General features: G+C 38.9%; 1 protein-coding gene across 2 annotated transcripts in view; it reads right to left on the bottom strand.

The window, feature by feature from the left end:
• Nucleotides 1–11971, bottom strand: part of CFAP300 (cilia and flagella associated protein 300) — a 28477-nt gene extending 16506 nt beyond the window's left edge. For both annotated transcript variants that reach the window (XM_027849535.1, XM_027849536.1), the window contains exons 1-3: nucleotides 11818–11971; nucleotides 11614–11695; nucleotides 8164–8239 (exon numbers count right to left, since the gene is read on the bottom strand). In XM_027849535.1, the coding sequence (XP_027705336.1) occupies nucleotides 8164–8239; nucleotides 11614–11695; nucleotides 11818–11924 (265 nt within the window). In that variant the 5' untranslated portion in view covers nucleotides 11925–11971. The remainder of the gene's footprint in view (nucleotides 1–8163; nucleotides 8240–11613; nucleotides 11696–11817) is intronic.
• Between the last annotated feature and the right edge of the window lie 8836 nt (nucleotides 11972–20807).

Raw genomic sequence — 20807 nt, 5'->3', positions numbered from 1 at the left:
GGAAATGGGAGATAAAGGTAGAAGAAAAGGAACAAAATTAAATCTATCCCTTTGACCTCAGCTTTTTCACCAATGATTTTTGGTTGCAAAAGTCTAATGATGATCTTACTCCTTTCCCTGTCATTTTCCTTCTTTCACTCTATTCTTTCTTTGAGCCTTGGAGGTGATTTTTCACTTCCCAACATAGGGTCAAAGAACTGTAAAACACCTCAAAGCTCATCATGCTTACTTCAACTTAGCCTATGGACCACTAACTCTGGGGTGTAATGAAGTAAGATCAGTGGACTTATGTTATTTTATCCCATTTTCACAAAAAACCATTTCCCCAGTATAGCCACAATATCCTGATGACTCCAAGATTCTAAGTTATTTCCTCCTGGGACTTTTCTTTGGCCATATCCTGTCCTTGATGGGTATCCCATTAAGCACCTGGATACAACAAAAAATCATTTCACTCCATGACTCCGTGTCACGTGACAACTGACAACAATGTAAATGTGTTTCTAAAGAACTTGTTGATAGTCAACATAAACAGTTTATATTCTATTTCAATTTTTTTCCTTGCAAAATTTTGCTTTACACTATCTATGGTAGAAGGGTTTTCTAGGTAAAGATACATTTTAGTCAAACTTTGTCCAAATTATCATAAGCTCTTAGTTGTTGTAAATGAGGTTTTGTTGTATCACAATTTTACCTTGTCTTCCTAGATCTTTCTATTTTCTGCACTCCCTCCCTACTCATTCAATCCTGTATTCTGAATATCCTATTTATCCCTTGAAAAGTGGGTCATGGAAGGGGTGGGGAGTTCTTTCAGAATTGGAGCTTTGTGGTGTCAGGAAACCTGAATCTGAACCCCAGTAGTCATGGGCTAGGTGTGTGATATTAGGCAAGTCATTTCACTTCCACTGAGCTTCAGTTTTCTCATATTTAAAATGAGGGCGTTCCTACCAACTCTATGTCTTATTATTACCTATTATTAGAAACAGGTTAAGGAACTCCATTCAGTTATGGAAAGATATCTAAGATAAGATTATTTTTATTGTTGTCAACGCAATATAATTGTTGTCAATTTATTTAGCTAATAAATTCCATTTGTACCTATCACATAGTAGGGTTTTGTTGTTTTAATTCACAGTGACAAACAATGGAGATACAATGTTTTCCTGCATCCCTTGTTCCACTTATTGCCTGGTTTACTGACACTTTTATTTGATTCCTCTTTTGCCCAGGGAGAAGATTAGGCTATGGCAATGATGGTAGCTTAGGATCACAGATTTAGAACTGGAAGGGGCAGATTGAGGTCACCTTCTCCAATCTCCCCCAATATCCCTCATTTTACAGATGATGAGGGCTACAAGACCCAAGGATGTCAAGTGATTTGCCCAAAGTCAGTCAACTAGCATTTATTAAGAGTCTATTATGTGTCAGGCACTGTGCTAAGCCCTGGGAAAACAACTAATAAAAATAGTTAATGATAATAAGCATTTATTTATTCTTTAAGGTTTACAAAGTACTTTATAAACATTTTCTCATTTGACCTTCACAACAAACTCTGGGAGGTAGGTGCATAATATTATTCCCACTTTACCAATGAGGAAACTGAGTTAGACAAAGGTTGAGTGACTTTCCTAGGAAACACAAAGTAGTTTGTAAGAGGCAGAAGTTGAACTTGGATCTTCCTGACCCCAGTGCTTGGTGTACTCGTCTTTTAACTATGAAATTTCAGTCTCTGACAGAAAATGTTGGAAACCCTATAAAGTCCTTGGCTGGACTGGTTTGAAGGTAGTAGGAACAGCATTTCCCTGAGAGGGAAACATAAAGTAGTAACTATAAAAAGAGTGCTGCTAGCTGAATGAAACATGATATTCAATTATTTCTGTGGTAAAATCCTCTAGTTTTGTTAGAAGGTAGCTAAGACCCATAGTACAACACAGAGCACATTTGGCACACTAGTAACCAAAAGAGATGAGGCCAGAAATAGTACCTGCTGTACTACTGCCAAAAATTTACTGCATATATATTAATGGCAATTAGAAGAAAGGGTGACTATGATGGAACCATATACTTTTATCACTGCTACAGAGCCACTGAGTAGAGTGTTGGACCTGGAGTCAGGAAGACCTGAGTTCAAATCCAACTTGACAAATTACTAGCTGTGTGACACTAGGTAAATCCTTTAACATTTGTCTCCCTCAGTTCCCTCATTTGTAAGATAAGACAGGGATAATAATAGTACCTACTTGTTGTGAGGATAAAACGTGACATTTGCAAAGCATTATGCAAACCTTAAAGCCCCATATAAATGTTAACTATTGTTACTATTACTGTCACTTTAATTTAGGTCTGGTCCACAAAAGGGAGGATACCAGTAGTATTGCTACTTCAACAGTCCAGCCATGAGATAAAATGGCCCTTCACCAGGGTGGTGGCAATGTTAGGGAAGAGAAAGGTAATGTTTCAAAGATATAATCAACAGGACTGGACAGTGGATTAGATGAGAGAGAGAAAGAGAGAGAGGTGTCTGTGAGCTTGAGTGACTAGGAGGATGGTGGTGGCTTTGATTGTAATAGCAAAAAGTGGAAGACGGTAGGGCTTGGAGGAAAAATAATGACTTCAGTTTTGAACATGCTGAGTTTAAGGTGTTTATAGGACATCTGGTTTGAGATGTCCATAGTCAGTAAGAGACATTATGCTGGAGGTCAAGACAGAGGTTGAGGCTGGATAAATAGATCTGAGAATCATAACTGTTTAATTATTATTAACTAATTAAGAATGACTGACTTCAAACATAATTGAATCATCTCTGATGAGATCACCAAGTGAAAGAGTATATATGCAGAAGAGGGCCCAGGACTGAGCTTTGGGAGACTCCCACATTAGAAAGTATGACCTATAAGAAGATCCAGCAAAGGAGACTGTCAGGTAGAAGGAGAAAACCAGGAAAGAGCAATGTCATGAAAACCCAGACAGAAGAGAATATCAAGGAGAAGAGAGAACTCAGCAGTGCCAAAGTCTGCAGAGAGGTCAAGAAGGATGAGGACTGAGAAAAGGCAATAAGATTTGCCAATTAAGAAATCACTGGGTATTTTTGGAGACAGCAGTTTCTGCCAAATGATGAGGTTGTAAGCCTGTAGAGAGTGAGAGGAAAGAAGTGGCAGTACTAATTGTAGGAGGGCTTATTGAGAAGTTCAATCAAGAAAGGGAGGACAGATATGGGATGATAGCTACGGGGGAATGAATGGATTAAATGAAGGTTTTTGGAGAATGTGAGAGACATGGGCATGTTTGCAGGCAGCAGGGAAGCAGCTGATGGACAGAGAGAGATTAAAGATTAATTAAAGTGGGGGTAATCTGCTGAAGACAACAAGATGGAATGGGATCAAGGCATGGGGCATGCCTTGGCAAAGAGGACCACCTCTTCAAACTAGAGAGGGGTGGAGATATTAACTGAAGGCATCTGAAAGATATGAAATAAGGGGAGAAGAGGGAGCTTTCAGTAAATGTCTCATTTTTTTCAGTGAAAGGCAAGATTCTTAGCTAAGAGTACAGAGGAAGGGAGGAGTCATGGGAGATTTGAGAAGGCATGAAAAGATATGGGAAAGCAGCTGTGGTGAGAATATCAGTGAATTGATTATGGAGATGTAAAATAAATCACTTGTAAGGTAGTTTTATATCTGTAAATTGTAAAAGGACTACCTTGCAACAGTGAGGGCTCAGTTGGGATTCTTTAACAAATCTGTAGTGGAAACCATTGACACAGTTTTGTAATTTTCTCTAGCTTTGTTCTGCAGCACATGAATAGAAGTGAAGGCGGCAGATTGTGGAAGTAATCCAAGGCTAGGGCTTGGCATGGTAAGTCTGGCAACAGGATAAGGGGGCAAATTATTTGAGAGAAGAGTATAGGATAAAATTATATTGCTTCATCAAGAGGTCAAATGGGGAAGGGAGAAGAGCATAGCCAATGCAAGGAAGATGGCCTTGTGAAAAAAAAGATCTGTGGAGGGGTTACAAGGCAGAGGGAAAGGTGGAATGATAACATTACAATCAGATAAAGGAATTTTAGAGTTCATGAACCTACAAGTAGAACACATAGGTGATGGTTAGATGAAAGCTCTGTGTATAGCTGAGGTGGTGTAGAGGCATAGGTCACAGGAGATATGTTGAGGAACTGGGAATTTAAGGTGTCAATATACGTGCTGAAGTTTCCTTAGTATGAGGGCAGGAGTTGGAGAGAAGAGAGACTGTGAGCCAGGTGCTGAACTAATTAAGGGAAGAAGGAGAGTGTCAGGAAGGTCAGTGGATAAAAGGTACCATAATCAAGATTTGTTGATAAATCTGTATTGATAGAACCTCAAAGCAAGAGAGACCAATGAGTATTTTCTTTGAGTTTTTTTTTTAAGTCTTTGTGCAAAGACAATAAAATGCCTCAAGCATGTTTAGCAGTACCCTTAGAGGATTTATGGGAGAATATAAGCAGTAGTTTCACAGGATAAGAAAAGGATAGATGAGCTGAGATCTGCAGCACTGGAGCTCACACACTCAAAGAAGTATTGAAACACTGCATATAAAACTATGAAATATCAGTAAGTTTGTTTTTATTTCATGCTTTTAGTAAATTATTTTCACTTAAAGTTCTATTATTACAAACAGAATCAAAGAATCTCAGAGTTGGAAGGGGACATCAGAGTCTACTTTAGTTAAACCCACTGCTGAAAAAGGATTTCTTCTCCAAATACTTAACATCGAGCTTCTGTTTGAAGACCCTCCAAGGAGGGGTAACCTTCTGCCACCTGAGGCAGCTCATTCCACTTTGGCATAGTTCTAATTGTTAGGAAGATTATATCAAACCTAAATCTTCAATGAAACGTCCACCCAGTTCTCCTAGTTCTGCCCTCTGGGACCAAACAAAAGTCTAACCTTTCTTTTAGGCAACAGTTGCTCAACTACTTGACCACCAACTCTTCCTCTTCTCCCCCAACTCTACCCTCTCCAAGTATTCTCTTCTCCAGTCTAAGTATTACAAGTTCCTTCAACTAATCCTCATATGGCATGATTTCAAGGCCCTTTACCACTTGTATACCCTTTTGGACAATCTCCAGCTTATCAATGTCCTTCCAAAAATGTGAGAACTCCCAGAATTGAACACAATACTCTCGATGTGGTCTTTCCAGAGTGGAGTACTAGAGGACTAAACCTCATATGTTTTGGATGCTGGGCCTCTCTTTACTCAACCTTGAGAAACAATAATCTTATTGAAAATCTTATTTACCTCCCTGACTGTTAACTGTGACTCCCTGTAACAAATTACCTGATTATCATTCTATATGTGGTATTATCTTTATTTATCCCAATGTTAAAGAAGGGAAGGAGGAGACACTTTACTTCTGTCCACTATACCGAGACATATGTAGCAACCATGAATTCAATTCAACAAACGTTTATTGAGACATTATTATTTGCAAAGCACTGGCTGTACAAAGATGACAGAGTCCCTCAACTCAAAGAATTTATAATCTTCTAGGCAGGTTATGATATGGAGACAGGTAAGTACAATAGGAAGTAAAGTTTCATAAAGGCATATAATAGAACCAGAGAGTGCACTAGAAAATATAAAGAAAGAGAACACTTTCAGCTGGGCAATCAGCGAAGGTATAATAGATTAAGTGGAACTTGAACTAGCCTTGCAGGAAGAAAAGAATTTTAATTTTAAATGCAGGAAGGAAGCAGGGATGGGGATGGTAGAATCCATTCCAAGGTAAGTGGTAATGGCTTATATGAATGCTGAGAGACAGAAGATGGCAGGATGAGATTGAAGTATAGCTAGTAGTCCAGTCTGGCTGAAATATAAAGCAAATAAAGGGGAAATGTGCAATAAATGAAAAGGTAAGTTGGATCCAAGATTGTAGAAGGCTTAAATACTTGCACTTTAAGTAGTTTCTAGTTTATACTCTAGGGAATAGGAAGCCACTAAAGGTATTTAAGCAGATAATGATACAGCTATAACTGTGTACCAGGAAAATTTTGGGGCAACTTCGTGAATAATGAAGTGAAGAAAGTGGAGGCAGTTAAATAAATCAGGAGGTGATTACAAGAAAAACGAGTGGTAATTTTTATCAGTGGAGGGAGGACTTATAACACTGAAATCACATATCTTTTGAAATATTAAAATATGATGAACAAAATATTTTTCAAGTCCAAACACGTAAAAGAACAACCATTGAGAAGAGAATTAATAACTTTAAGATTACTGTGAACTGTGACACACACCCTCATCTTCAACTCCTTAAAATGTTTTTTAGAGTGGAGATAATGAACAATTATTGGTTTTTATGTTGGGTTTGGAAAGAAAACCTGGGTTCAAGTTCTGCTTATGACACATATTAATTATATGAGCATGGGCAAGTTACTTAAACTTTCAGTACCCTAAGACTGCAAGTTACAGTTGCTGATATGAATTGGTAGAGGGAATTTCCATCCTGGAAGTTTTCTACATCAATAAAATCACAGATCAGGCCCTCCCCCCCAAGTTATAATAATAAAATTGTTCATAGCTACTCTTACTAATAGGTAGTATTCCACTCAGGTTTGCTTGTAACTGAAATCAGTGCTGTTTGTCATAAAGTTTCTATTTGCTGATAACAGTATGCTGGAGCTGGTTTGATTGTTAAATTTTCAGTGTGAGCATTTATATCTCACAATGATGGAGAACATGTTAATAAATGTTGGTTAAACATAAAAGTATGTCGAATACACTTTTTCTTTCGAAGAGTCAGTTGTTAAACATTTACCAACACCCCACTAGTTTGTTCAGGAAATGATCAAAAGGAAAAACTTTCTAGGAATGAGAGCTATCCAAAAAAGACCTAGTAATTTCACTAGATATCTTCAAGCAAAAGCTGGATGACCATATTTGTTGTAGTGAGGATCCTGGTTCAGGTAAGGATTGTGCTAGGTTGCTTCTGAGGTACTTTCCAACTCAAAGATCCTACAGTTCTGTGGCTGGATATAACAGCTATAACAACAACAAAAAGAAGCATTTATTTACATGCCCCTTTATGGTTTGTAAAGAGTCCCCATAACTACCCTGGAAGGTAGGTGCTATTAGCATTCCCAGATACAGCAGGCATGCCCAAGGTCACAGAGCTAGTAAGTGTCAGATTCGAATTCAGGTATTCCTGATTCAGTTTTCCATACTGTATCCATTATTTCAATTAACTTTCAGGAGATGGTTATTTGCATATGAGTGATATATGAACCTAAAAGAGTAGATTATATCACTAAGAGAATATAGAGATAAAAGAGGAGAGATAAAAAGAGAGCCTTGGTAACAACCACACTTACAGGCTAGGAGGAAAATGAGATGGAACAGGGAAGGAAATAGGATTTAAAGTCTTCAAGGTAATGATGGCCCAAGGTAATTGCCTGGGGCAAAGTGGAGAGATGTCTATGGTCCAAGTGCAATAAATCTCCTTATTAGTCCCTATACAGTAGAAGGTTTTTTTGATTTGGAAAACCTAGGCTGAATTTCTGATGATGGAACTCCCACTTCAGTAATCTGCTATTACTAATCTAATCAAATAAGGAAAGGAAGAAAAAAATATTGCTCTAGGGTAACATGATCTTTAAGATTCTTTTCAGCTCTAAATTCTAGATCTTTTTCCTATCCAGGTACATGGATAGCTAGCACCTTCAATTTTCTGAAGGTAAAAAAAAGTGACAGTTTAATCTTAAGTACTAAAGATTCCTAGAGTTTACTTACTTTTAATAAAGGAAGGAAAGATCTTTAAGCAGATTGGTTTTTCTTTTGTCTGGACATGAGATTTCATTGGAAATGAAATGGGAGTTCCCAGCATGGAAACTCCCTTTACTAATGTACTAATGTAACTGAGAGTCTTAGAAAGATCGGGAGGGGGTGTGTATGTGATGGTATGTGGGGTATGTGTATACAGCTGGTATGTGTGAGAAACCAGAATTGAACCCAGGTCTTCCTCACTCTATCCATTATACCATGCTGGCTCTCTAGCAGATTGATATGCTAGTTATTTCACCAAGGCAAATATTTATATTTACATTGTTGACTTTATTCACAAGTAAAATTTTCTCTTTAGAAAAAATTGGAAAATAGTCATGAGGAAATATTAATACTAAATTCCAGTTATTTACCTAAATTAATCCACTGTCCAGAAGAATCTGAAAGTAATTTCAAATCCGAAATAACATTTGGGTCTCTAAAAAAAGCCTAAAATATAAAATAGGAGAAAAAGTTAAGCATTTTCTTACTAATAACAGAAGCTTAATCTCTAATATAATCATAGTACTTGACTTTTTCATGTGAACTATAAACCTTTTTCATGAAAGAACCAGATTAAAAATCTCTTAAAAAAAAAAAACTAAACTAAAAAGGAGGGTCTGTGTAAATGAGTGAAAAGTCTGATAAATTTTAAAAGAATTAAAGTTTTATTAATTCCATAAATACGCAGTACCATGAAAAAAGCTAACAAAGTATATTCCAATTACAGGTTCTTTAGGATTTAATAATCAGATAAGAATTATATTTGATGGAAATGCCATATTTGCATATAAAATAATTCTTTCAAAAACCGTCTGAAAACAATTCTTACAATACTAATTGCAAAGCAAATCTTTTTTTAAAAACAGCACAAAGCTAGACTTCAACATATTTCCTTCAACATATAGCGCAGATTTGACTTCTGTATGATGCTTTCTCTGACCCCTACTTAGCGCTCTTTATTCCTTTAATTTACCTTGTATCATACTTAATTGTAGACAATTTGCCACAAATGTAACGTATGGTCCTTCAAGTCAGAGACTTTTGTTTTTGTCAGTGTGTACCTAAGTACCTAAGTGCCTTGTACTTGGTCTGGGAACTGATCAAATAATCAGAAATTCCAAATTATCAGGGTTCAAATTGAGATTTACGTATTTGTTCTTGATAATATAAAGTGGTGGTGGTAGTAGTGGTGAATAAATTCAAATTAAAAGAGTTTAGGACGAAGGCACTACTCACCTATTTAAGTACATATCCTTGACAGTATGAATTTTGGGACATGACTTAATAATTTCCACATTTGCAAAAGGGTTGGAAAAGGATGCTTAAATCACTTGAAACATGTTAGAATTGATAAACATGAGGGTTGACCTTCTTGGGGGGGGGAACAAAACTAGAAGCAGTCCTACTACTCTAACTGCTCCTTGTATTCTGGTGAAAAGTCTAATATTACTGTGATAACATTATTCAACAGAACTTGAAAAGGAAACAATGTGTTACTGTATTCTGAAGTTCAGTAAGATTAAAAACAAAAAAAGAAACCTTTTTTTCTGTTTCATTGTTTAGAATAACACTGGAACAAATAAAAAATAAAATATAAAAATATTTTTTTCTGAACAACATAAGGTGAGATAAAGGGTTTGGTGGGTTAACTGTGCCTACCACTGTACGGAAGTTAATGGTCTACTGGGCTTCAGTGGGGAATTTTGAAGGGAAAATTCACAAATCTCAATTGTACCTAGTGTTTTATTAAATTCAGGGACTGGGAAAGAAATGTGGATGCAGATTATAACTATAAAATAATATGGAAGGTTTTAAAGTAAACATACCAGAACTCAAACATCCAAATAAGTTTTAATATACTTCAAAGGAGTCATCTTCAACAATACCATTTTGTGGTATAGTGGAGCACTGGAATGGAAGTCAGGGGATATGGGTCCTACTTGTGGTTTTGCCAATTACCAGCTATACACCCTGGAAAATCTCTTAGCCTCTCTTAGGCCTCTGATGTATGAAATGAGATTTGGACTAGAGGCTTTCTACTATTTTTCCCAAGTAAAAAATTCTATGGTTAAAAACATTTTTGAAATTCCCGTGTTTTTGTAGTAACTCTGTGATATAGTCTTCGGAATATACTAAATGGTGACAATCATTTTTGGAAAAAACCACAAGTAGTTTAGAGCTACGTCCCATGAATAAGGTGTATAACAACATTTTAAACTAAAAAACAACAAAAAACCATTGAGACCACAATGTAATGAAGCTGATTTTCTTGTATGGCTTTTAAATTGACTTTAAAGGCAATTCTAGAAGACTTCTACACCCCTACCACCTCCTCCAAAAATGAACAACAGCATTGTCATGGGAATAAATGTATTATATAGCCTCCAAGGTGGCTACTTTAAAACACAACATTCATTTGAATGTATAGAATTCTGGTACATATTGATATCTAAAAATATTTTTAAAATATCATTACAGTCAGAGAGGAGGAATACAATGAATCCTTTGTAATTTTTTCTGTCATGAAAGTCTAATCAACAAGCATCTTGTTGGCAGCAGCCCGGGATGCATCTTATACTTCTTTGGAACTCCATAATACTCGACACTGTTAGATATAACATGGTAGATAGACTGTCACTAACTACTTTTAATCAAGTTTATATACATAAACATGCTTATTATTGATAGAGTTCTAAATCTACATTGATGAAATATTAAAGCACGTTTAGTAGAGCCAGATTGAGAACAGCTTTGGACAGGCAATATTAGAATTCTTATATCTCTGAACTGGCAGGCCACATTCCTTAAAGTCAGACAGCTTACAGAAATTGTTGGTAGCACTCTGCTACCATTCATCATCTGTCCTATTATCTTTTCTCTTTAATTTCTCTTCTGTTCTTTCCTCACGCTCTTTCTCAATCTTTATTCATTCAATTTTTGAATGCCCATTATAGGCATTGTGCTAGATGCTCTCAGATAACAGATACAAACAAAATATAGTCCCTATACAGACTCTCAAGGAGCCAGGCCCCTTACAGCCAACTAAAGGCTGCTGATTCTCGCTGAGGCCGGAAACGAAAGGCAATCATGCCAAAAAAACGGTATGCAGTTTAAGTTTTGAGTGGCATGCTTGGGGACTAGTCCTAGCCCCCATATAGTGAAGCACTGAAATTTCTGTTGTGTCCTCTCACTTCCCTTATCAGGATTCCTTCCTCAACCCTCCCTTTAACCTAAAAACCCTAATACACCCATTCAGGGTTCCCTTAATGATTCCACTTGTGGAACCTGAATTGAATTGAATCTTTGTAGGCTGTTAACTAATAATTGTTAGCAGAAGAATCTGAAGGGTCTGGCCCTTTCCCAAGTGTATCTGCATTTCAAAAGGTTGGAGAGAAGGCTACGAGGGGGCGCTTCTGTGGAAGGACTAACCCGGTTAACGTAGGGCTATTTCAGTGTCCCCAGGTTGTTAGGACTGCACTTTTCTCCTCTGGGGGTTAATGAACCCAAGTCGTTTCTGCTTTGTTTTCTCCTTTTTCTGTGGGGGGGGGGGGGGGGGAGTGTTTTCTAGACAGGACTCTGGAGATATCTTAGACACCACGTCTCCATCAGGGGCCCAAGGAGAATTTCATTTCTTGCAACGTTCACAATGACAGTGAAAAGATCATTTGAAGATGCCAGTTGTGGTTTTTTGTTTGTTTGTTTTTTCCTCATCCTCACACTTAAAGGTTGTCCCCCGCCCCCCATGGGCCGGGAAGAAACCACGTGACCCCAAAGGCGCCGTTTTGGCTACTTGAGTTCCGAAGGTCCGAGGCCGACTTTACCATAAAGAAGTCATCTTTGCGATAGGCCTGGAAGTTCTCGTCGAAGCCGAAGGCCTGCGCGCAAAGCCTTCCTTGCATGGACCTGGAGCAGAGGCGATACCCGAGTGTGAGACGTCCGTCGGGGGTCCGCCCCGCGCCCCCGCCCCGCGCCCCCGCCCCGCGCCCCCGCCCCGCGCCCCCGCTCCCCGTCCGTCCCCTGCTCACCACTTCCGTAGGCGCTGGACTGTGTCGGAGGAGCTGAGGGACGGGAAGGTTCTCAGAGGAAGGAACCTGAAGGTGAAGTTGGACTTGTCCCCAGAGTGAACCGCCATGCTTGCTCGCTCTCTCAGTTTGAGGTCGCAGGGGATGTTGTCATGGAAACGGGGTCGCGCAGGGAGGCCCCGCCCCTCAGTACTTCCGGCGCCTCCGAGCTCGGGTTCCGCCGCTCCAGAGCCCGGGGATGCAGTTGGGGGAGGGGGTCGACGACACCGCAGAGTGAGAAAACTTCCCCTACTCCATCTCGGGGGTACGGTCCTTCTGCCTAGTTGTCCAATAACTGGAGCTGGACTCGATGCCCCCTGAGCGTGCAGAACACAACTGTCTTTACTCCCACGCCCTCTCCTTTCTTTCTTGGGGCCACAACGTCTCTGAAAGGCCCCAAGACGGGTACCTTGGTTGACCCCCTTCCCCTGCCGCTCCCTTTCAATTTCTTTTTATGGCTTGCCTTCCCTCTTTAGAATGTAAGCTCCTTAAGGACAGGGGTTATTTTTCTTTCTCCTTGCACTTGTGTTTCCAGCGTTTAGCGAAGTGCCTGTACGTAGTAGGAACTTCATAAGTTCCTTGACTCCCAGACGACCCTATCGCTGTCTAGGTACCGCAGTCACTCCGGTCACCCAGGCCCACAGCATTAGGGTCATCCTGGACTCCTCACTCTCCCTCACCCGGAGGAGTCAATCAGCTGCTGAATCTTGCCTTTTTCTCCCTCTGCATCATCTCTTGCATCTGCCACCCAGCCTCCACTCAGCGCTACCACTCTAGTGCAGGCCTTCTTCATTTCTTCTCCCGACTATTGCCATAGCTTATTTGGGCTCCGAGTCAAGTCTCGGGTTCATCCTTCAGCCTGCTGCTAAAGTAGTTTTCTGAGTCTGACCACGATCACCTACCTCCCCTGCTCAGTAAACTCTGGTGGCTCCCTAAATTCAAATGAAAACTCCCCGCGGGTATTTCAGGCTTTTCACAAACTGGCTCCTTTTTACCCCACAGCCAATCTGTAGTCAAGGCCTGTCGATTTTATCTTTGCCCCTTCTTTCCCCTGATACTGCCCTTACCCTGGTGGAGGCCCTCCTTACTTCATAGTTGGACTATTGCAATAGCCAGTTGGGGGGTCGGCCTCCCTCCAGTCTCTTCTAAATCCTTTTAATTTTAGGATCTTTCCTCACTTATTTCCTGTTTATTCTGTATATAGCTTGTTTGCACATATTTGTTTGCTTGTTGTCTCATTAGATTTTGAGGCCTGTCTTTTGCCTCTTTTTTATACCACTAGAACTTAGCTGAGTGCCTGATACATAGTAGGTGCTTACTAAGTGTTGATCGACAGGATGACTGACCTTTTCAGTCTTCATGTACTTATTGCTGGCTCCCTCCCGCCTCTACTCCCCACCCATGCAGTTATTGCATGGCCTGTTATTTTTACTTTTCTTCCTCCAGCAGTTCTGGGCTAATCTTATTCATGCATTACTCCATCAGGCTTGAAACAGTACTTCATTGGAAATAAGATCTGAGCTCGAATCTGACTTTTGCCACTTACTGCGTGACCTCCTCAAATCACTTTGCCGCTTAGCTCTAAGTTTCCTCATTTTTAAAATTAAGGGGATTGTACTAAGTAAGTTCCTTTTCAGGTCTCAATCCTAAAGAGCCCATGCAGTACTTCTTCCACAGAGAAAGTAAGAAGAGGAGGGAACTGAAGAGAAGCTGGAGAATGGGAGGAACTCTGGGGTACTTGTCAGAGCTATTTTCATTCTTTCTCTGATGAAATGTAGTGAAACTAAAACACTAAGAAAAAAAATTAAATTTTTAGTTCTTTCTCCACTGAACTTCTGCTTGTGTTATCAAACTACAACTGGTTTCAGGCCATTTATTACCTGTAGTTATTGTTTATCTACTTCCTAGCTCATTTCCTAGAGAAGTTTGTTCCAGGACTCTTCTGTTCCAGCTATAAATGTTTAACAACAGGCTCTCTGGAAAAAACCAAAACTGTATGCCCAACATACTTTAACAAAGTTTAGTTTGCATTAACATTTTCTTCACTGTTTTAAATCTAGACAGTCAACAAAACAACAAATCAAATCCTGATTTGTATTATTTGTTGATTTCTGAGGTGTATGTGATCCTTTCTTGCACTGAAAATTTAGCAGTCAGCTCTTACCAGCTGGTTGGAGCTGGCTCCAGCACACTCTTATATTCTTCCCAACTCCCAAATTTCTTATCTCCACTTGAAGTTGATTTTGACTTATATGCAAGATTTGGACCATAAGCATGAGTTTCCCTTGATATCTCTTTCTTCACCCTAATTATATTTATTCTTCCTTGAAATTTCAAAGGAAAAGAAGTCTTTCTGTCTCCTGACTGAAGCAAGTCATTATCCCTGCATTTCTCATCTTATATTTTATTGCTCCCTGAAGAGCCTTAAATACTCCCTTTCCAGCATCTTCAAACTCTGACTCCACTAGCTTCCTTTCTTCTTCTTCATTAAGGCATATATGAGTGTTCTTAATTTTCAAACTAACAAAAACCAACTTATAATCATATTGCTATTACTTTTTTTTCTCAGTCATATCTTTAAAGAGAATGATCAACATCTAGTGAATTCATGTCCCAGCCAATAGTGCTCTGTGGACACTAGCAACTGAGATTTTTCCATCATTCCACTGAAATTACTCTCTAATGTAACCAATGTCTTCCTCTAGCCAATATTCAATTTTCTTTTCTCAGTCATCCTTCTAGACCAGGGGTTCTTAATGTCTGTGTGCTTGCATGGCATAGATCCCTTTGTTAGTTTGTTGAAGCATTTGGAAACTAGTCTGAGAATAATATTAAAATAATTGAAAAAATAATAAATTTCATTTAGGGTGAAAATTAAGGTACATTATTTTTTCCCTATCCAAATTTATAAACAACTTGAAATCTATCTACATTCCCCTTGTAGATCGATGAATCCCATGTTAAGAATCCCTATTCTAGAGTACCATATTTCACTTCAGACTCTCATCATATCTAAAAGTAAACCCTTTATTCTCCCATCCTCCTTCTACTAAAGTTAGCTCACTCCTTCTTCCCCATCCTGCCCCTTATTTCTGTTAATGGCACCACCTTTCTATTACCAAGGTTCAAAATCTTGTAGTCATTTTCCCTTTCCTTCTCCTTCCTCTCCTGCTTCTTCTCTAATATCCAGTTTTTAAGTCCTTTCAATTCTTCCTTAATTCACAATGGCTTTCAGATTTTTTTTTATTTACTCTAATTATCATTATCATCACCATAGTCTGGGCCTTTACTGTCTTACTCCTGGATTGCCTTTTAGTTCCAATCCATTCTTCCTAAAATACTGCTTAAAAACTTCACATTACTTCTTTGCTTAGGATCTTATTCTTTAATGGATCAAGTACAAATTCACCAGCCTGACGTTTAAAGATCTCCATCAACTGTTCAGTCATGTCCAACTCTTTTTTGGACCCGTTTTGGGTTTTCTTTGCAAAGATACTGGAGTAGTTTGCCATTTCCTTTTCCAATTCATTTTACAGATGAGGCAAACAGGGATAAGTGACTTGCTTGCCCAGAGTCACACAGCTAATAAATGTTTGAGGCCAGATTTGAACTCACAAAGTCTTCCTGACTTCAGTCCCCTAGATCTATACTTGGCCACCTAACTGCCCTGTCAGCTATCTATCAGCTGGACCTTTCTTACTTAGCTTTCACATCTTATCTTTCACTGCTTCCTAATGCAAACTTTCTGATCCAGTAAGTCAAGTTTTTTAATTGCCCACTCACAAACCAAGCCCATTCTTACCTACATTCCATTGCTCCTGTTGTCCCTCACTCCTCCCCCTCCCCTTCTTTACTCCAAGGATGGCCCTACTCCTTCCCTTTTTCAGTCACCTCTTTCATGAATCTTTGATAAATCTACCTGAGCCAACATCTTATATTAGCATTGAGGGTAGCAGGGGTCATCCTATGGGGCATGTACTCTGTCTTCACAGGGACCAATAAAGAGTTGCTATGTCATCTCAGCAAAGTGAAGGACCTGTCCCTAAATAAGAGGCTAGTGTGTGTTTCTATCCTCCCAGAGCCAAGAAACTTCATGGGGTTATCACTACACTGGGCCCCTTGATTAGAGTGACTTGATTAGGTCAAAGAGGATGGGCAATTTAGCTTCACTGGGGATGAAGTCTGGATAGCTAGAATTTATATAGCACTTTAAAGTTTGCAAAGTACTTTATACATGGAGCTTTCCCCCTTGGTAGGTTGAGACAGAGAAATTTTCTGCTTCCTTCAGTCTCTTTTGAGCAGAATGCTTGGGACTTTTTCTGTGGGAATTCCTCCCCCCAACTTCCCCTATACAAGCAAAGCTACACAAACATAACAGCAATAATGTGAGCTTGCCTAGGTGAGCATGAGGGGGTATCTCAAGCCACTGACTACCTTTTCTAGTTTGTGATTCCCTGAGCACAGGTTATTGAAGATCGATCCAAGGAGATGGATATTTCCAGCCTTGATGGCTTGTTCCTGGGTCCTGAGTCCATGCTGTCTGACTAGTGGGAAAGGCTTCCTGCAACTACATGGATTCTAAGAGGAAGAAAGGATCACTGACTGTGTCGTTTTGAGCCTATATGGACTAAAGACCAATGCCTGGCTGTCCAGAAGATTTGGACTTTGTGAGTTGTTCAGACAATGCAGAATGAAGTGAATGAAATTCTCTTTAATCCCTCAGGAGAATATAGTTGATATGATGGGCTATCATTCCGTGTTTTAAGTATTTGTTAATGTGTGCTTAGGAATCTTTTGTGTTTTAAGCACTTCTTTTGCAGTAGTGGAAATAATTAACTGTCCTATACTTGAAATCTACTTTGTACATTATACCTTTTATAAAAGGGTAAATCCTTTTTTTGGTGAGTCTAATACCTAGTACCAAAGTTTTGTTTCAGAGATTTTCCCTGAAATTTTGCTCTGGGCTGGGGCATAGTGACTCTGAGCATACAATCCATGGAATGACTTTCATTAAATTTATGTACTATATTGTGTACTGTATCCTAGGTAATTTTTGTAAATTTATCTTATCTCAACTAAAATGTAAACTCTTGTAGATCAGGGACATTATCTCACATCTCTTTTATAATTTCTATAGGACATTGTAGTTTATAGCATTATGGTATAATGTACAGTGCTAGGTACATATTTAGGTACTCAATAAATACTATGATATTTTGGTGTTTGGAGCTTTGGTTTTTTTTGGAACCATGAAGGCTGAAAGGCAGCCTTAGGTACCATAGTAGGTCATCTTTGGGGTCATGAAGTCCTGGGGTCAAGTCCTGCTTCTGACACATACTTAGCTGTGTGACTATGGACAATTTATTTAGCCTCTAGCAGTATAAGGAAATTCTAAGATTAGAAATTACAGATGAATTGCCAAACTGCATCAATGGAAGAAGTTGCCGTAATATGGAATTCTCCATATGGGTAAAATCAAAGGTCTGGATACACCTGCTCCAAGAAAAATATTTCATCATGTTCTCTTAAAGGATCATTGAAAAATATTAACATTGATTTTATCATCTTTTTTATGTTGTCATGTTATATTAAAATCTATGTATTTCCCTGATTGAGTTTAAATTATGAGATCAAAATGAAGATTGATATATCTATTTAAAATTAGTTTTGAATTATTGAAACTTATTTTTGTTTACTTATTTGGAAAATTTGGAAAAGCATATATGATTTTCACTGATTAAATATTTCATCATTTTCTCATTTTTTGATCCCTTTATGAAATGAAAAATAAATAATTGGAGGTAGAATATACAGTTTTACTTTCAGTATTTATTGAGAATCCAGTGGATCCTAAAATGCTTTAGTTTCTGCATAACTGCAAAATAAATGGTTTAACTTTTGTACCACCAAAATGAGTGGGTCAGTTTTCATGAATCTGTCTCCACCATTCTTCTGTTTTTAGTATCTTCCAGTTGTCTTTTTGTACTGTCATGCACATGTTTATTACATGATCTTTTGTGAACATATTTATTAAGCATATGTGAAACTCTCTACCCTAACCAAGCTTATTTCTAGCTACTTGCTTTGTGACATATATCAAATCCTGTGTTTGGCTGTGTTTTCTGAAGCCACATTCTGTTTTCCTATTCTGTAACCAGCTCGATTTTCTGCAAATACATCTCTAAGATTTAATAATACATTTTCCCAGCAATTCTGAATAGTGTAGCAAGGAATCGAGGCATCCTTATCTTCTCTTCTGCTGTTACACACTCTCCCTCAGTGACCTTATCTATCAGCTCCCATGGGTTCAACGCAGATGACTTCTGCATAATCTTATGTGTGTATGTATGTATGTATGTATGTATGTATGTATCTATCTATCTATCTATCTATCTATGTATCTATATATCTAACCTGGGTCTCTCTCCTGAGATTTGGTTCTACATCACCAGCTGCCTGTTGACCACTTTAAAATAGAGATCCTGTAGGCATCTCAACACATCCAAAACGGAACTTATTATTTACTCCCTATCCGTACTCCAAGCCCATCCCTCTTCCAAATTTCTCACAGTCCATCCAGTTACTGTTTTTCATTCTCTGATTCTTCACTCTTCTCTCACTTCAAATATACAATTAGTTGCTAAATCTTGTTAATTCTACCTCAATAACATCTTTCTCATCCATTCTCTTCTCTCCCCTTCACGTGGCCATTGTTTGCGTTCAGTTTAAATCTTCTCTGAATTTTGCAGAAATGGCTATTTCATTTTTTAAAAGCTTTGTTTCTTTCTACTCAGTCCTAGAATTCTCACTGTTAGGTCTGGGTTTTTTTGAACCATATTTCACTGTTGAAAATGCCAACCTGTTTATTTTTTGTAAGAGGAGTCAGACTACATTGTGAACCAGAGGACTTCGGCTCAAATCTTGGTTCTGTTCTTTACTACCTGTATGACTTTGTCACTTCCTCTCTCTGGGTCTCAGTTTCCCCACGTATGAAATGAGGGTTTTGAATTAGATGGTTGCCAAGATGCTTTCCAACTCTAAATCTGTGATCATTTATAACTATGACTATGTTGAATGCTGACTCAGTACAAACGGCATCAATGGCTATATACTTAGATGAATGGACTTGAGTCTAGCTTTGAGGTACCACCAGTCAGTTGACCACTAAGCAGCAGTGTATTGTCCACAAAGCAGCTGGGTTGAAGGTCATGTACCTGCCTATGGGACTGATCTATTTATCGCTAGGGGTTTGCCTATCTACAGGTTAGTGATCTAGTTCCTTATCATCTCCATGGTTTCCAGATACTTATTTTTCTGGTCCCTTCTGCTGTGGGGAAATTGAGCCTGAACTCATTCCAAAGAGTTAAGCTATGGCTAGACTGCTGGGCCCTACTGACTCATTTCATGCAGCTCTTGGTGTTCTTCCCCGTTTCCTTCCAATTCTGGGAGAAGTAAGTTCTTTACCAAGAGTCAAGAGTTGTAGTCATAGCCTTGAATGGTTTTTTTTAAAAATTTGCTTAATTTATTTTTTTGTAGTGCTTGTTAATTCAGATGAGGTTATAAGGTAGGAGGGTTCCATTATGTAGCTCCGCTTGTTAATGTGGGCTTCTCAGCTGTGCTACTCCTTCCTTGACTGAGCCAGCTAGCACAGGTCAGTGCTAGTGATTAGATCTGCTTATGATTAGAATTGTTTTCCACAGTGGTGCAGCAGATACAGCTAAGCAGATTCTGCCCTTTCATAGTAATTTGGGCCACAGAATTTGGGGGACCAAAACGAGCTCAGAATGCTCTACCACAGGTTGGGCACAAATAGTGCATACGAACATTTGGAGTGGAGATGTTTCTAAATTTGTGCATCTTACATTTCTTTTGAGCTACTACAATTCTGCTTTGCTCATACAGCACAGCTCCTTCTTTGATGTGGGCCTGTTATACTGGATGGTCCTTTGCCAGTGTCTCCATGTCACGCAATCGATGCCAGATTTCTTAAGAGAGACCTTCAGAGTGTCCTTATGTTGCTCTTTTGACCTTCATGTGAGCGCTTATCTTGTGTCAGTTCTCTGTAAAATAGTCTTTTAGGCAGATGTATGTTAAGCAGTTGAACAGTATGACCAGCCCATCAGAGTTGCAGTAGAGTTTGAATGCTTGGCAGTTTAGCTTGAGAAAGGACCTTGGCATCTGGTACCTTATCTTGCCAGGGGATCTTCAGAATCTTCCTAAAACATTTCAAATGGAAGCAATTCAGTTTCCTGGTATGGCACTTGGATACTGTCCAGGTTTCACATGTATACAATAATGAGGTCAGCACAATGGCTCTGTAGACCTTCAGTTTGGTAGGAGTCTGATACCTCTTCTCTCTCACACTTTCCTTAGGAGCCTCCCAAACACTGAGCTAGCTCTGGCAGAGCATGTATCAACCTCATCATCTATGTGTACATCCCTGTAAAGTATACTGCCACGGTAGGCGAACATATCCACAGAATTAAAAAAAATTTCAATTTGCTCTGATGGTTCCACTTATGGATGATGTGGTGTTGGCTGGTGGAAAACCTGTGTTTTCTTGCTGTTAACTATTAGGCCAAAATTAGCACAAGCAGCAGGAAATCAATCCATACTTTGTTGCATCTCAGCCTCAGAGGCTGAATTATACAAACAAAAAATCATGCACCAACTCTCCCTCCACTAGTTTTGGCTTGTAGCCTTTTCTAGTTAAATAATTTACTCAGAGGATAGTGATGTCTTCAATAATAATCAAAAGAGGGGAGAGATGAGTTTTGATTTGGACATGTTGAGTTTGAGGTGCCTAGGGGACATCTAGTTTGAGATATCTAAAAGGCATTTGGTGATATGGACCCAAGTTCAGGAGAAAGACTGGGATTGGATAAATAGAGCTTGGAATCATTTGCTAGAGGATGATAATTAGATCCATGGGAGCTGAGATTATTAGGGAGATT

The sequence above is a fragment of the Vombatus ursinus genome, unplaced genomic scaffold (genome assembly GCF_900497805.2).
Source record: "Vombatus ursinus unplaced genomic scaffold, bare-nosed wombat genome assembly UNPS02007612.1, whole genome shotgun sequence".
NCBI classification, from domain to species: domain Eukaryota; kingdom Metazoa; phylum Chordata; class Mammalia; order Diprotodontia; family Vombatidae; genus Vombatus; species Vombatus ursinus.
This window is presented reverse-complemented; position numbering and strand designations above follow the sequence as displayed.